This window comes from Drosophila subpulchrella, chromosome 3R, assembly GCF_014743375.2.
Source record: "Drosophila subpulchrella strain 33 F10 #4 breed RU33 chromosome 3R, RU_Dsub_v1.1 Primary Assembly, whole genome shotgun sequence".
NCBI lineage: Eukaryota > Metazoa > Arthropoda > Insecta > Diptera > Drosophilidae > Drosophila > Drosophila subpulchrella.
In genome coordinates this window covers 3,942,529-3,959,295 of record NC_050609.1, presented here as the reverse complement: position 1 = coordinate 3,959,295, position 16,767 = coordinate 3,942,529, and the positions used below count along the sequence as shown (strand labels likewise).

The 16,767-nt window shown below is 42.4% G+C and overlaps 3 protein-coding genes across 4 annotated transcripts; all 3 read left to right on the top strand.

Annotated features, from left to right (window-relative positions):
• Positions 1 to 2,396: 2,396 nt before the first annotated feature.
• Positions 2,397 to 3,315, top strand: LOC119562080 (cilia- and flagella-associated protein 299). Its single transcript, XM_037875394.1, has 2 exons — positions 2,397 to 2,779; positions 2,828 to 3,315. The coding sequence occupies exons 1-2, from the start codon at positions 2,474 to 2,476 to the stop codon at positions 3,221 to 3,223; spliced, it is 702 nt and encodes a 233-aa protein (XP_037731322.1). The 5' UTR covers positions 2,397 to 2,473; the 3' UTR covers positions 3,224 to 3,315.
• Positions 3,316 to 10,821: 7,506 nt separating this feature from the next.
• LOC119561459 lies at positions 10,822 to 11,865 on the top strand. Its single transcript, XM_037875115.1, has 3 exons — positions 10,822 to 10,926; positions 10,984 to 11,163; positions 11,233 to 11,865. Exons 1-3 carry the CDS (start codon positions 10,876 to 10,878, stop codon positions 11,536 to 11,538), a joined length of 537 nt encoding a protein of 178 aa, XP_037731043.1. The 5' UTR covers positions 10,822 to 10,875; the 3' UTR covers positions 11,539 to 11,865.
• A 2,243-nt stretch (positions 11,866 to 14,108) lies between these two features.
• LOC119560820 lies at positions 14,109 to 15,129 on the top strand. Of its 2 annotated transcripts, none has more exons than XM_037874477.1 (2): positions 14,109 to 14,305; positions 14,367 to 15,129. In XM_037874477.1, the coding sequence occupies exons 1-2, from the start codon at positions 14,188 to 14,190 to the stop codon at positions 15,032 to 15,034; spliced, it is 786 nt and encodes a 261-aa protein (XP_037730405.1). In that variant the 5' UTR covers positions 14,109 to 14,187; the 3' UTR covers positions 15,035 to 15,129. The 2 variants fall into 2 exon arrangements, with proteins under 2 accessions (XP_037730405.1, XP_037730397.1); XM_037874469.1 differs by having other exon boundaries at positions 14,112 to 14,305; positions 14,364 to 15,129.
• Positions 15,130 to 16,767: the final 1,638 nt, after the last annotated feature.

The following is a 16,767-nucleotide window of genomic DNA, read 5'->3' as shown; positions in this document are numbered from 1 at the left end:
TTGCCGGCTTGTCTAAAAACTAAACATCAACAGGGCACGGGAAAGGGAGCACTCGAAACTACACACACGCACGGGGGCATGTAAAACATGACAGTCCAAAGGGAGGAGATTGTACAGACATACTGTGAGTGCCTTGAATCTGGTTACGAAATGAAAAATTACGTATACGCCATGTAACACTTGGCGCAGAAACTTTGAAGTGCACTCGTTCACAAAAATGGCAAAGTTCTCCGAAGCACATGGCAAATAATTACAGAAAATCCAAATACAGGGCTGAGAGTAGGAAAATAAAATTCAATAAAATCGTAAACCGAATCCCATGAAAATGTCCTTCGATTGGAAATTTATGGTTTTATATTGAGCAGCTGAAATAGCTTGTTATGGAATAATTTTTACTGGCAGTCAAGTAAGAGGATCAAGAAGTGTGGAGGGAATTTTAATTGGACTGACGATTTCCATCCAGCGTTTGGAATCTTGTAAGCTGTTTAGACATTCGCATATATTTCTGAGATACTCTGCAAGGGCATGTGTGGCAAGCCCCAAAATATCGACATATGCAAATTTAATGAAGACTTGCATTTATACAGATATGAACTGTGTGCTTCCTCTGGTCGTATCTCTTTCTATGCCAATACTTTTTGGTCCTATTTGTTTAGGTTCTCTGGTGTTTTTTGTGTGCGTGTGTGTGCGTGTTTGCTTTTATCGGGGGAGATGGACACTTTTGCGCCCTTTATCCCTTTTCACATCATTTGGGACCTAATCTCCTGTGATTTATTCATAGACTCCGTTCTTGCACCATTAGTTTTGCGTATATTTGCATAGCCTCACAGGGTCACGCCTTCATCCTGCGGCTGGCACTTTTGGCGCTTACCCTGCAATTAATATTCATAATTACGAGATGCGACTGCTGATGTTGATGCAACGTGTCCTTAAACGCCGCCATCATTCACACTCCCACCCATCCGCGTCCGCGTGTGAGCAGTCATCGTGCATCCTTAAACGCAATGCACTTCATATTCATAATGGCAATTTTTTACGCTTGCCATCTTGGGCAGCATTATGCACAACAATAAATTTATTCAACACATGCCAAGTCAGCCGAGGAAACTGAACGAAAGGAAAGGAAACGGAACGAAAGGCAAGGACACTCTGAGTATTTTACAAAATTGTCTGAGCGGGTGTCCTGATGATTTATGCCGAGGTCTTAAATTACACACGCCGAGCAGAACTTGCTGATATTGCAGTTGTTGATGGGGGCCATGTAAATAATAGTGAGTATCTGGGCTGCCACTTGATATACATTTAAACGGGCGACAGAGCCCATCGCCTGAATGGGGATATATGCGGCTAAAACACATTCAAGTTATCACGGCCAAAGCCCCCAAAGGCCATAAACATCGAGTGCCACGCCTCGCTCGTGTCGATTTAATGTCAGTAAATACTCGTGGCCGACTGGTGAACAAAGCCCACTACTGATAATTCAACTAATTAGCATTCAAGTTAATTATTTCGAATTCAAATGTTGAGCACGCGTCGGCCATTTTGTTATTGTTATGTCAGCTGCACGCTTGTTTATGTGTGCGTGCCGAACCGGAAATTACGTCACTGGTGAAAGTGTTGATAAATTTAAAAGGATATTCCGCAGGTTACTGAACCCAGCCCCGAAATTTCGTGCAACCAAAAAACCACATTGGCATCTGCATATCCCAAATATGGAATGTCGAGCATGGTTTTAATATTTTCGCCACTCGGAGGCATGGGTTTTTATAAGAAGTGAGCATGTTTTTGGTGCTGTCTGGAATTTTTCGGACACCAAACCCTCATTTGAACACGCTCGACGGGGATGGCAAATAAAATAAATGAATAAATGCATATTTTTGCCCATTGCGGTATTCGGATAATGCGCCAAATGAAAATCCGCCACAGCGAGTGCTATTCAACCGAAATTTATTAAAAAATTCCATAAAATCGACATATTCATGATCCGGATTATTTAAACTATTTTAATATTTTTGCGGTTTTGGCCAGAACGTGCTGGAGCCACCTAACAAAATCGAACTATACCCGCCCCCGTATACCAAATTCAAATAAATGGTATTCACTGAAGAAAATGTTTCATAGATGTTTTGAGATTATACAAATATTTAGTAACCATCATTATATACTTGTAGTAATTAATTAATTTAATAATTTTTAGATTTCTTGGTTTCAAAAGTATTATTTATATTGAAATATTGTTTTTGCCTGTTATTATATAAAAAGTATTTTGGTTCAGTGTCTTTAAAAACCAAAGATCCATTATTTGTGGCCACTGCACCGCAGAAGTAGACCTAATTGACAGATCCGAAATAGTTATTCAAAATGTGAATGGGTGTAGACCTAGTAGCCTTGATTCCTATAATCACAAATATATTTACTTCAATTAAATGAATAGACTGACAACACTTTTCTATAAACACGGAATAATACCAGAATGACGGACTTTAGCATTGCCAAGTTTAATAACTATCAGGAGTATCTGCACTCCTTCACCACCGTCGAGGACTTTCGGTACTTGCCTTTTCACAAAACCGTCACTACTCTCACGAAACTCGGTTATCGGGAGCACCGTACTTTCTACGAAGAAGATGAGTTCCTAAACGTAAAAAAGCAGGTGGAACAGCTCCTAAATCCCACGGTTTCGGCACAGATATACTACAGTCAGTATTTCAAGGGATCCGATCCTGCTCTTTGGGCTTTGGCCGAACGTGAACATGTCAATGTCCAGCAGGAGATATCGGTAGGTCTATATTAAGTATTGGATTATAAACTAATAATTCTTTATCAGACCATAATCTTTCTGGAAATAAGTGGTAGAAGCGGTTTCTCAAAATCCGGCTATATCGACTTTGAGGCCAGTCTGCGTAACTACAGATTCAAAGGACCAAATGCAGTTGACTGGCGTGCAGTTTTCGAGGAGCAAAAGATGCTTAGGCCCCAGCCGAGCGACATAGTCTTCTACGACTGGAAAACCAGAAAGATCTTTGCGAATGATAACGACAACTATACAGTGGTAGCCCATCCTGAGCATGGTCTTATGTTTACCCACAAGGGCGATCACAAGAACATTCCGGTCACCACCAAAAAGAACCCATTTTCCAGCAACGTAAGGCGTTCTATGATCAGGTCGCCTCTATATGGTTTCATGATATTATATGATCACCATGTGCGCAAGAAGACCTAAGAAAATTCGAATTGTTTTGATGTTTGACTTTACAAAAATGGAATTTCTGGGATATACAACGAAGAATACTAATTTTTTTATCCCATCTAATAACTGTCCTTCATTTAATATTAATGTCATCTGATAAAAGCTAATGCTTGCAACGCTTGGGCAAGCAAAATTCCACTTAAGTTGTCAACACTCTGCTGCCTCCACACACACACACAGTCACCCCTCTACTCACACACTGACACTCTCCAGGACACGCACGCCCGCCTTCGCACATCCATCCACACCTTAAATACCCAAATCAAAAAATAAATGGTAAACACTGGACGATCCCAACCCCCGAGAGCACATGGCCCCATGTCCAGGGCGAGACTCTATCGAAAAATGCTGATGATATGATATTTAGAATATTTTTTTCTCAGCCTGCTAGGCGGGCAGCCCGGCAGCCTGGCATGTGTTCTTGGGGACTGGGGTCTCAAAATTCCTGCAGAGCATGGCAAATATTTATTTAATGCTCCGCAGTGGACAGCCGATAGCCAGACATGCAAACCGGGTGGTTGGAAATACTACTTGTTTGCTTTTGGGGGTGGGAATGCTGGTGAAAATGGGGCAGGGGCCTAGTCTTTGAGTCTGTTCCATTGTTTCGGGCTTAACAAGTTTGTTGCCGCTATTGCTGCTTAGTTAATTTCTGGTCATAAACTGCAGAGCGGCTTTTGTTTGGCACCCAGACAATGGCACATGACTGGAAAAAAAGCTAAGGAAGTACTTTGAAATATTTATGAAGGTAATGTTTCTTGGAAAATCTTTAAGAAGCCTGTTCTGGTACTATAGATTTTTAAGAAAGAAATAATATTAAAGCAAGAAACCATAACTAAATAATAACTGAAACGACTTTTAATTAACTTTATTTTTGTTTAAAGATCAGATAGTAAGCTGATTTATATTTTTCTGTGTGTGCTGACTAAGCTCGGAGCCTTGGAAGAGCTCCAAAAGTGCCAGCAAACAACAAAAGAGGAGTTCTGGAGGCGTGGCCAGTCTATTGTGAAAGTATGTGTCTAGTTTTAAGTGCTTCCAGTGTGTATAAATCACATTGTTGAGCATTTTTACCGATTGTTAAGGTTGAGGTGCAGGTAATGTCTGCGCATAAAAGTATGCAATAAAATATTTTGTTGCCGCCAGACGTTTTAAGTGGATTTTGCAGACCACAAAATGGCTTAATAGGCTGTGGAGCAGGGGACGGGGTCCCGAAACTTTGGGTTTCATTAGCATTAACGGGCGGTTGGCTGGTCGGCCGGGTTGTCAACACGCCCACATCTGAGAGCCAAAGAACCCACGACCAGAAACAATATTTATGTGCAGGTTAACACGTGAGTGCGAGGCGGCGTGTGTGCTTGGGTCTGTTTGCTCACAAACCTGATTACAAAACTCATAAAGTCGCCATGAAATTCAAACAATGCGTTACGTGCATCGAATACAGAGAGCCGCTCAAAGGACAAGATGAGGGGCCATCCCACACACACACCAAATCACGTACAAAGGACCTTATAGCCACATAGCCATGCATAAACAACGCTTTTGTTTGACCCAAGGAGTTGAAAGCGGCTGATGTGTGCGAGGGCCTGTTTATTACATTTTGATTATTGCAATCTCGTTTCGCAGGACCCGAGAACACATCAAAGGATCTCAAACTGATTTACAGTTGCCGAAAGTCGGCGGAAAACAAATGGAAACATCGCTGAAAGAAATCAAATCAGCCAGTGGGGCCCAACTTTCAGCAACTTTAAAAGCATTTTAACGGCCGTCCAACGTGGAATATATATAAATATAAATATAAATATAAATATTTATGCGAGTGGGCCGCAAAGCGATTTGTCAAAAGCGGTTCTTACTTGTGGATTATGAATACTTTGCTTGAATTTAGCTGACAGCAGAAAATTATTACGCAATGATTAATATTTATTTCCCTGGGCCACTGAGCAGCATTTCCCAGCGGAATTTGTAGGGCCCAGAGTTTGAGTCGGAGACCAAGAAAGTGGCCACAACAAGTGACAATGTGCTGAATACAAACATTTTGCTTCTCAGCCTCCTTGGGAGCCGCTCAAAAAGGCATTTAATTCAGATTTATGCCCTGCACGGCATTGTGACAGGACGAAAGCAAACACTGGGCAGCGTGTCCTGCGAAAATTATGATATTTGCCATCCTCCGAGGCGCTCGGCCTGTTTGCTTTGCCTGCTGATAAGCTATCGAACAATAAAATAGCCTCGCCCCGGAGATTGGGGTTCGAAGTTTCGGGAGCAAGGCAAATAAGGATATGCGCAAATAAAATAGCAATAAATCAAAACGATTGACGATCTCATGATGCGGCTGGCCCCAGCGATTAAGGCCTCAGTGCCCGAGCCGAGATTTTACCCATATAAATCGACTTGGGGTCGAAAAGTGATTTTGATTGTTATTTGTTTGCCGGCATCTTAGTTAGCTGCCTTCGCCTGTCGACTCGCGACTTGACAAGCAATTTATGGCGATATATTCTATAGATGGATCCATAATTTATGCCGGGCTGCAGGAGAGTCGAGAATCACTGCAGCGGAAGCGCGAATTCGGAGTTCGGAGCTGGAGGAGTTGGAAGCTGCCACTGTCAATAAGGAAACTTCATTATAAATTACCCAACTGACAGTTGCAGGCAGACGCCGGAGAATAATAATAATGGCAGCCGAGGCGAAAGTTAAAAGCCAAAGAAAACCCCCTCGTCAGCAGTAAGCTTTTACCCACCCCGGAGATTGTTTCAATCTGCTTAAGCGACCAAGTCGAGGTCGGAATCGAAGGCCCTAGCTTTTTGGCCCGCAGGCAATCAGCCATGCAACCAGATCTCCAGAGTTCGCCCTTCTGCCCGCCGATTGTTGTGTTTAAAATTGCTGAATAATTGTGCGGAAGTTGGTCGCTGTTGCATTCTGTGATGAAAGAAAAAAGCAGAAAAAACGGGGAGTCCATGAATCACATAAAAAGCAAATGTCGCGTCGTTAGGTTAAAAGCTTTATGCAAATTTTCCCTTGCTTCTTATCATATTCTCTTTGCTGCGCTGCAAGCTGAATGGAAATTGTATTGAACAGGGTAGGAGATTGCATTGTGGGGGTGGTTTATAGATGTACCCATACATATATAATACCCCCCGATATAAGGTTGCTTGAGGGGGCGGACATGGATGTGCAACTAAGCTGAAGTGTCTGCAATTAGGTGCAATTGTTTGAGAGGAAGTGTCATTCAGCTAAGCATTTGAACACGCAGGGCACTTATTAACCCTTCTTAGGAGTATTATTATTACTGCAACAACAGCCATTCGAAAGCTTCTTATTGAATCGCCCAGATAAGGGTAACGAATTAATTAATTTTAGTCGGACCATTGCTTATGCCCTTGCATAAAATAGGCAGCCGTGCACTGAGGATATCAAATGATAACATTGTTTCTATAAAGACAAATAAATAAAGAAAAACTTTAAATGTCCATGTTTGAATGCAAGTAGATTGGAAATTGAACTATGAGTTGATAACTTTGAGGTACGACTTTCCGCATTATCAGAAGAGATTCAGATTTTAGTAAAAAACAAGGGAGAACGCTATAGTCGAGTACCTCGACTATCAGATACCCGTTACTCAGCTTAAGGGACCAACGGGAAATGAAGATATGTAAGCAGCAAAGCGAGATTTAAGTGCGCCACCTACCGGCGGAAGACAGATTTAAGCATTGTGGGCGTTAGGGTAGGCGTGGCAAATTTTTTTTTGGATCAATCGATAGGTATTGACGAGACCAATAAATTTCAGTTAAAATTTTGTATCTAGCATGAAAATTGTGGGCGCCACAGGTTTGGGCGGTTTGTGGGCGTTATAGTGGGCGTGGCATATTCGCGTGACAAAATTGCGCTGCGTACAAAGCTACGGAATCTAAATCTGAGATCCCGATTCTCTATCTTTGATAGTTTCCGAGATATCCACGTTCATACTTACGATTTTTTGAAGTTTGTGGGCAGTTTGTGGGCGTTAAAGTGGGCGTGGCAAACTTTTTTTTGGGTCAATCGATAGGTATTGATGAGAACAATACATTTCAGCTAAAAATTTTATTCTAGCATCAAAACTGTAGGAGCCACAGTTTTGGGCGGTTTGTGGGCGTTAGAGTGGGCGTGGCACTCTACTGAAACAAACTTGCGCTGCGCAGGAATCTCAGGAATCTGCATGCCTAATCCCAGTATTGTAGCTCTTATAGTTTCCGAGATCTCAGCGTTCATACGGGCAGACGGACAGACGGACAGACGGACAGACGGACATGGCTAGATCGACTCGGCTAGTGATCCTGATCAAGAATATATATACTTTATGGGGTCGGAAACGCTTCCTTCTGCCTGTTACATACTTTCCGACGAATCTAGTATACCCTTTTACTCTACGAGTAACGGGTATAAAAAATCTTATTTTAGCGGTTTTTTAGCCAAATCAAGGCGTTTAACATTTTCAGCTTTGAATGCCAATGGATTGCAAATTAAACTACGAGCTTAACGAGGTATGACATTCCACATTCTGACCATTATTTGCACTATGGCAGCCATAAAACTGATTTTTTAGAGCAGAAAAAAAGCCGATTTGAATTTCGATCAAAAAAACTCTTTTTTTGCCGGTTTTTTAATCGTAGTTTAGTCAAATCAAGGCGTATAGCTAAAAGACCGACTGTTCTGGGCAGCTGGCTACCTATGCTAACGATTCCCATCCTTTTAAGGGAAATTTAATTTTTGACCAATTTTCGCATTTTTTATAAGGGGTAACATCACAATGTTTTGCGAAAAATGGCAAAATTTGGAAATGTTCAGCTTTGAATGCCAATGGATTGCAAATTAAGCTACGAGCTTAACAAGGTACGACATTCCTCATTCTGACCATTATTTACACTATGGCAGCCAAAATACTGCAGAGCAGAAAAAAAAGGCGATTTGGATTTGGATCAAAAAAACTCTTTTTTTGCCGGTTTTGTAATCGTAGTTTAGTCAAATCAAGGCGTACAGCTAAAAGACCGACTGTTTTGAGCAGCTGGGTACCTATGTTAACGATCCCCATCACTTTAGGGGAAATTTATTTTTTGACCAATTTTCACATTTTTTAAAACTTCACAATTTTTTGCGAAAAATGGACAAAATTAAACATTTCCAAGTTTGAATGCCAATGGATTGGAAACTATACTACGAGCTCGAAGAGCACTATGGCAGCCAAAATAATGATTTTTTAGAGCAGGAAAAAAGAGATTTCGATTTTAGTTTAAAATCTTTTTTAAAAGAGAAAACACTTTAAAGAAAATGACTGAAACATATTTGTATTTTAGCTTTTATAAGAATTGTTTATCAGTGCACCTAAGCCTTGGGTTACAATTGCTTCGGTCGATAGCAATTGTTTGGTGAACGGACTTAAATTCAATTATTGTTTAAACACATCGATCCCATCATAATCTGAGACAAGCAGGAGCTGATTGCCCATGGGGCAGGGGTACAATTAAACTGCCTTGTCCGCACATTACCGCTCACGTTTTATGGCAGTCGTTTTAAAAATATTGAAAAAGCGCGGGGCAGGCACGAAATTGAAATGCTTGCCAACAGGCGCAGCTTTATTGGCACCCGTCGACCAGGAGTTGAAGCATGGGGCATGGGGCATGCGGCAGGGGGCATTATCCTGCAGATGGCTGCGGTCACTGGACATTAGGCGCTGGAGGACAACCGGTGTCCGTGAAGCAGGCCGGGATCATGGTAGCACGGATACGGGCATTGTACATGAGATGGCGTCATTAAATACACATTACCCTGCCGGCGGAGGAGGAAGTCAGGAGGCAGTGGGACAGGCGGGGGACAGGAGGCAGTCCAAGTCCGGCGATAAAGGCACAACAACGCAACAGTCGGCCAGCGGGAGAATGGCTATTAAAAAGCAGCCCGTCCCGAAGATAGACATGGTCGGCTACAGTGGCAGACATAACAAATTACGCCATTTCGACAGGCGGTTCGAAACAGAAGCCAAGAGCTGCCAAATGGGCTTTTTTCTAGCTACATTTTTTGAGGATTTTTGCTATAAAGCTAATATATATGTAAATGTTAAAAATATATAAAAAATGTTTGAGCTACCTGAAATAGCTAAAATATTTTTGTAACTACTTATAGTTTAGGAATAATTGTATTATAGGGATGATTAAAGTTACAAATTTATATGAAGAAGTAAAATAAAAATAAAGTTACTTCAAAAAATAAACCCAAACTATGTTATGTCTACAAAGAAAGTATTTAAAACCTAAGTACATACTTTTCTTACCAAAAATTCAGCTTAAGAATTTTTTGTTTCCTGCTAAACTAGTATTTCTACAATAACTCGGGATGATCTATATATTTAGCTCCAAAAATAGCTACCTTTTGTAATCCAGAATCGCCAGCACTGGACTGGCATTATGACCGGTGGTTCGATGGTCGGTGTTCAGTTTCAATTGTGCCGGCAAACGTGACTCCAAATTGGCTGCCGGCGAATAATTCATACGAAACACTTTCGCACCGTGCGCCTTGCCATTAGCATCGCAGTGGCCCCCAACCACTGGGCCACCCCCAAACCACCCAAAATCCACCCACCACCCCAATTTTCGAGCCACACGGAACTCCATGCCATGGCCCATGTAACCCCACGATTGCATTTACAGCAAATTATTTATGGCTGCGACAGACACGGAACAGGAAGCGAGTATGCGCTGCCAACTTCACGTCCATCAATATTTTATGAAACCCTGTCTGCAGGACGCTCCGCGATGCTCGCAGCCGCAGTATTGGATCGGAATGGGTTGGATGGTTTGGCCGGCGAGTCCTCGGAACAGGACGAGGGTATCTGCTTACATGGCTGTGTTCTGCCTCCTGCCGGCTGCCTGCCTGTCGATATCCGGTTAGATGAGTATCTAAATTGCCTTTACTGTTGATGAATTAGCGCCGGCTGCCAGCCGCTTCTCTTTGGAGTGGAATGCGGAGGAACGGCAGTGCAAGTGCCTGCGTGGCGCAGATAAGCTTCCTCCGGTGGGTGCAAATTTCAATTTGTTCTGAATGATTTTGCGCTCATCAAATAGGCCGGCAATCTAGGAAGACAGCACCACAACCTTGCTGCCAAGGAACCGAAGCGAAAGCAAAAAGGTGGGGCCATCCATCAAGAGGAGGTGGAAATGAAGCTCAAATATTTTATATAATTAGCCCCATTATCGCACAAATGAAAAACCAAGGGGTTTAGCATACTCTCTTCTAACTTTCGATGATATTGATTGGAAACTGCCGAGTATAAAAGTGAAACTCACGTGGGCTTATTCTTAACAATTTCGTAATTATGATATTGGAACTATACTTATTCTAGTATACTTTTAACTCAAATTGTTTATTTTTTAATAAAATAATATAGATTTCAAAGCACACTTTTGGTTTCGACTTTTTAAAAACTACAGTGTTACCAATTTAAAAAAATCGCTGTTTAATGATATTTAAAAATTCTCCACTTGTAAAAAAATATACAAAAATAAATGTGTTCGCATTCCGTTTAAAAAAAACAATCACTGGGCGTTCCTTGAGTATAACATCAGTTACTGCTGCTGTACTTATAAATTACCAGTTTAAGGTCCATTATGTTTCTCTCCCGAAAGGAAATCGTATCGCTTTTGCTCCTCCTAACGGCGGTTAGTTGCACCTGAGTACGAACATCTGACTTTGTGACCTCTCCCCGAGTTCCACAGATCATCAGTGTGCTGAACGCGTCGCTCTTTGCAAATATTCTGCCCCTCCACGTCAGTTATGAGCAGGTGAGCCTGCAGGTTGTCAGCGTGGGAACCGCCTATATCTGCCTGATTTACGCCTTCAGCACCTGGCTGTACCACTCGAATTACTCCAGGACTCGTCTGCACATGCGAATTGTGGTGGGTGGTCTTATCTGCAGGATGACAGTTCCGTCAAAGAATTTATAAGAGTATATCCTTTTCTTGCAGCTGGTGGCCATGATTGTGGCGATGGTGGTGTTTAACGGCTTAGCCTGCTATTGGTATCTAATAGAAGAGTCCTTTACGAAACTCGGGGAATCGATGGAACTGTTCTTGTTGTTCAGCAGATTTTCGGTGACCTCCAAATCGGTCAGCTTGGCCATGTCGATCATCTGCATTCTTCTGCTAATCGTAATCATGGCGCTGCTCATCGTGACCATCATCCAGTCGATAAGGAGACGCAAGAACAAGGAATCCAGTGATAATATCGAGCTGCAGGGAAGGAATTACCCTAACGCGTGGGATGAGCATTAAGTTTGGTTTTCATGCAACGCCAAACATTTCATGTCGCTGCAATGTGGCGCCGCAGTTGCAATAATATAAATATTATACTCCCACGTCGTTTGGCACAGACAGACACGAACTGCTCACCTCCTTTATGTTTTCACCCATGACACACAGATTCTGTCTGTGTGCTTTCTTCGCAGGTGATATAAAAAATATATAAAGGAGCAGAGGAGCTCGCCCTCACAGGTCGCAGTACGAATGCACTCACGGCAGGAAAACATTGGATCATATGTTGTGAAATATTTTTTATATTTTATAGTTTAAAATATTGAAAATGTTGAAGTGTTTTGAATAATAATTGTGGCAATGTCTTCGTAAATTCTAGAAATATTTATTTTTAAGCGAAAGGCTAGGGATGTGCTCAATTCTAAGAGTAATGGTTATAAAAATGTGAATGTTTCTCCACCATGGAGTGTAAAAATTCCATCAGACTGGTGCAGTTGATGTGTGAGTGCTTCAGAGCCGAAAAAAAAAATAAGGATCCCAGGATAACTCCGAGCAGTGAGACTCATAAGGAAGACAAGCAGCGTGTGTACTATTGCATTTTGCATAATGAAACAGGCAGACAGTGCAATTTCCAGCGGCAGACAAACGAAGTTAAACAACAACTTAAAGGCTTGCCAGTAACTTACCGAGCGTAAAAGTTTAAGTTGGCTTTTCAAGTCAAGAATGGAAATGGGGTGTTCTTTTAAGGGGTCGGTTGTTAGGGGACGTGGCAGCCTAATTACGCTCCAATGGCTGCCCATCAAAAGTGACAGTTGGCAAGGCAGGGGCTTACAATAAAATTTCCAGTTAAGTTATTGCCGCGCCGCTGCCAAAAGCAACGCAGAATATACTCAGTTAAAAGTAATTCCAAATTTAATTGCGCACAATTTAGAATGGCGAAATGTTGGCGTGCGTTTAATTAACTGAAAAATAACATAAAAAGCAAAGCGAAAACAAAACGAAAACAAAACCGAATGACAGACGCCAGCGGAAAGCGGCGCCAGTGGAAATGCTTAATGTTAAATGCCAACTAATTAAATTTCGGGCATGCCACTGGAGTGGCAAAGTCTACTCGAGTTGAACTGCTGAATTTATTGTTGCACTTAATGGCCAGCGCAGGCGGTTGTCCCATCCGCTTTTGGCCACCGCCACTCGCCTTTACCACTTTTTATTGCGTATACGCAGCGGAGTCGCCACCGCGTATACGCAGTGTATGACGGGCCATGCAAATGGCCAAGCCAAAGGGATTCGCTTTGCGGACGGGGATATAGGATGCCAAATGAGGCAGAACCACAGGCATTGCGATTGTAATTCCGATTCCGATTGGGCAAACGTCAGTTGCGCTGCGGTCCGTCGCCAAATGAAGCCAATAAAACGGCCTTGTTCGCACGCAAACGTGCGAAAGTGATTCATGTAAACTGATAAAAATTTAATCATATTTCACGTATTAACACGTAATTATTAATGCCTGATAAATGTCGGCAGTTGGTAAAATGTGAAAAAGTCGCAATTAATATGCATTACTTCCCCCTAGTTGTCAATTCACTGGTCAAATTAAATGTGGCACGGCGGCGTGCATTTCAAAATATTAAAGCAATCAGGTTCTTGAAATCTCTTGAAAATAATTGTATTTTTTAATATTTTACCGCACAACACTCTCACTCGCACATCACCGCGTAATCATCATTTATTTAATACTGTACAAGTGTGTAATTCCGTTGTGAAGCTTCACTTTTATTATTATTATCATTGTTATGTGTACACGAAGGCCTGTCTGTGAGTTTATTTGGTTCGGCTCGCGCTTTATTTTCTTTTAATTATGTACTCCGATCACAAATGTGGGTCAATTAACAAGCAGCCATATTGGGTCCCATCGAATCGATGTCGAAAAATCGGCGATGTCGGGATTAAACAATGCCGCAGACGTGCTGCCAGGACAATGCAAACAATTGTCAGAATTTAAATGCAGCGCCAGCGGACCGCAAAGTTTCCACTCGCTATCCGGTTCAATGTTCGCATAAATTATGCCGCCATATGTCAGACATCTGGCGAATAAAGGCTCTGGCTCAGAGTTTCGATTTTCAACAGTTTTTTCCGGATCTGCCAAGTGCCCGACGTGTGTGGGTCGCAATTTTGCGAGTTTTTGACGGGATGGCAACAGCTTTCGTCTAATTGCCACTGGCATTGCGCCAAATGCAGGGCTACATTTAATACTTGTCACTAAATGCTGCCTACAACCAACCTAATCAGGCATAAACTGCAGTACTATCGAAATCCGTCATTAATCACTTCACCATCAAGTGTCAATCACTTAAAAATTTCATTGGAGGATATGGACGATATGATAATAATTAAAGTAATAATTACTTTATATAAATCCTAATAATAACAATAATATTTGTACCATGTCTGTATTTTAAAGACACCTTTGGATAATTGTTAAATTATATTATTAATAAATAAATCAAATGTATTTTTTATACATTTGTAATGCAAATTTTAAAACATAGTAGGCCTTTGATACTTGTCAAACTCAGTTTGGTATGCCTCGGGTAGAATTCGGTCAGACACATATACTTACTCGTCGAGGTTGGATCGTTCGTTTTCGATTGTCCAAAAATTCATAGCAAAATGGAGCGATTTTCTCGTATTAACATTATTCCAAATCCTCGCGATATGGATCGAGAAGGGGTCCGCCCAGCGGCAGCAGTACTTCGACCCAACGAGAATCGTCTACATGCTATACAGGGTGAGGCATTGAAAAGGGATTTAGAAAGTTACATAAAATGATACCTTTTGAATTTCAGAAGAGGAGGAACCTGCTGTGGAAGTGGCTCCGCTGCTTTCAAGGGGTTCCCAAGTGAATCCAGGGGACTTGCAGCTGCAGAAGGCAATTTTGGGAGGAGGAGATGACAAAGGGGCCACTGAACTTGGTGCGGGACTTCGTACTCGTCGCTTAAATAGACACCTGGCGCCCTTCTTGTGTAACGTGTGCCACCAGTATGTCCGTGGTGGCGTGATCACCATCTGTGGTCACCTATTTTGCTGGGCCTGCCTGTGGCCCAAAGTGGGTGATAGTAAGTCTCCGCGGTGCCCGCGTTGTCGGTACGGCTTGGTCCTGTACGAGGACATCATGCCGTTCCACGGCGAGGGACCCGAGGCCCAAGAGGCTGATAACGAAGTCCTGGTCGAGCCGGGTTTGGTACCCCGCCCCACGGGTCTGTACCTCTGCGACTCGAAGATCCCCAACTGGTTCGTGGTCAACGATCCCAAGGATGTGCCGGAACAGGCATTCGATCAAAACACCAAGGAGAGGGATTTCTGTTCCGTGGTGATGCGGGTTCCTCAGGAGTATCCGTGGATCGGGACTATGCTGCGATTCTTCAAGTGGATCCAAGTGGGTTGCGCCATCATCGCGTGCCTGATGTGGTGTTTCTTCTCAGTGGCCACGGGGCCAAGTGCTTTATATTTTTCCTAAATTGTTACGATTTCTTTGATTATTAACGGGCGTATAAGTAACCTGTAAACGTTTGGCTATGGTTTCTAGCTTCGCAATAAAATTATGTAAATGTAGATATTACCTTTTTAAATTAGCTAACTTATAGTATTTTCAGGAAGATTATTAAGGTTTAAACATTTGTATCTATTTTAGGTTAGAATTTGATCCATAAAGTTTCTCCTGCAGCTTTCATCATTAAAACCAAAATAAAGTCAACTGGCAGCCAAGACATTTTCTTGCAACTTGGAGGAAATAGAAATATTTTATGAACTCTCGGGCCAAGTCAAAGTTGTGCATGCAACATCGCAAAGTCCTGGAGGGTCCTGGCCAGCTGAAACAATAAATTCCAGGGGCAGTTAGGAACCCAGAAGCCAGACAAAGTCGGTCTGAAAGTAAGCAGCTTTAAAGTCACGACCTAAGGTGCTTTCTGCTGAGACTCATCAACAGAACACTCCGGCTAATGAACCATGGTCAACCGAATATTCCGGGAATTGGGTTAGCCCAATTGAGTTGTTATCCGGCTTTTGTCGGGGCGAACACTCGATGACAGCTGCGTGGGGAATTGCGTGCTGGCCTTGGTGGCTCGGCTCTGGGCAATATTTATCATTAATTAAGCAAGTGCCGAGAAATCCGTAAGGATATATATCCGAAAGCCAAGCGTCAGAAGTTAATGCGATGGCTACGTGGAGAAAGCGACACGGACATCGCAAGGAAGCGGATGCAGATGCATCCTGTGATTCAGCTTTATTATTGCAGCTTAAATGGCATTTGCCGGCAGCGCATGTGTGTGTGCTGCGAAAATGGAAAATCCTTTCTCCGCCTTTGCGAGGACATGACAATGTCCGCTGCAGCATCACAGCAAAATTGATGCGTTTTAAATTGCATTAAATTCCATGGAACGTAATCCCAGCCACTCGCACACAGACACGCTCCCGAAAGCCAGCTCTGTGTGCAAATTAAATTAATTTTGTTTCCCTTGTTCTCGGGGCGTCTGGGCGTTATGACGCTAGCTCCGTGATACGTGTATCGATCCACCAACTTTCAGCTTTAGTTTCTGCCCCTTTCTGGCCAGTTTCAGCGGCGTCTGCGATCGGCGTCTGCAGCCAGAGCAAATATTTAGCCGTAATTAATTTAAATCAGCAATGGCTGCAGGAAATGCCAAATGCCAGCGGCTGATGCTGCTGCTGATGCCTCTGGTGGCATCATTAAAATCTTCCGCCCGCTGAACAACAAAGCGCTAGTAAATTGCTCGTCACGAACGCTACTTTGTTCCCTTTCGCCTTTTGCCTTTAGCCCAAATAGTACCGCGCTCTTGCAGACATTTCAACTTAAATTATGCTGCCACGTAACACATGACGTATACGTAATTACGGAAGCCAACGGCCGATCTAGTGCAGACCACCTGGCTAGATTGTAGCCAAATTGAGATTTTAATTTACTATTTATTTATTTAAAAATATTTATAGATTTGTTTATTTATTTATCTAAGTATTTTTTACGCTTTAATGTTAACAAAAGTAAAAGAATCATATATATTTTAATAACATTTTTAAGAACTGACTGTATCTTGTTCTGCAATTGCCAAAACGGTTGGTTGGTGAGATCATGGCCATTCATGCAACCCAACTGTCGTAATTTCCATTTCAATTATAGTATCTGCTGCCTAGACATTTAAAAAGAGCGCCACACACGACAAGCGTCATTTAGGGACA

Coding starts and splice junctions, on each gene's coding strand:
- LOC119560820 (XM_037874469.1), top strand. CDS start 14,188: ATGGAGCGATTTTCTCGTATTAACATTATTCCAAATCCTCGCGATATG. Junction 14,306..14,363: donor TCGTCTACATGCTATACAGG/GTGAGGCATTGA, acceptor TTTGAATTTCAG/AAGAGGAGGAACCTGCTGTG.
- LOC119561459 (XM_037875115.1), top strand. CDS start 10,876: ATGTTTCTCTCCCGAAAGGAAATCGTATCGCTTTTGCTCCTCCTAACG. Junction 10,927..10,983: donor TTTTGCTCCTCCTAACGGCG/GTTAGTTGCACC, acceptor CGAGTTCCACAG/ATCATCAGTGTGCTGAACGC. Junction 11,164..11,232: donor GTCTGCACATGCGAATTGTG/GTGGGTGGTCTT, acceptor CTTTTCTTGCAG/CTGGTGGCCATGATTGTGGC.
- LOC119562080 (XM_037875394.1), top strand. CDS start 2,474: ATGACGGACTTTAGCATTGCCAAGTTTAATAACTATCAGGAGTATCTG. Junction 2,780..2,827: donor ATGTCCAGCAGGAGATATCG/GTAGGTCTATAT, acceptor ATTCTTTATCAG/ACCATAATCTTTCTGGAAAT.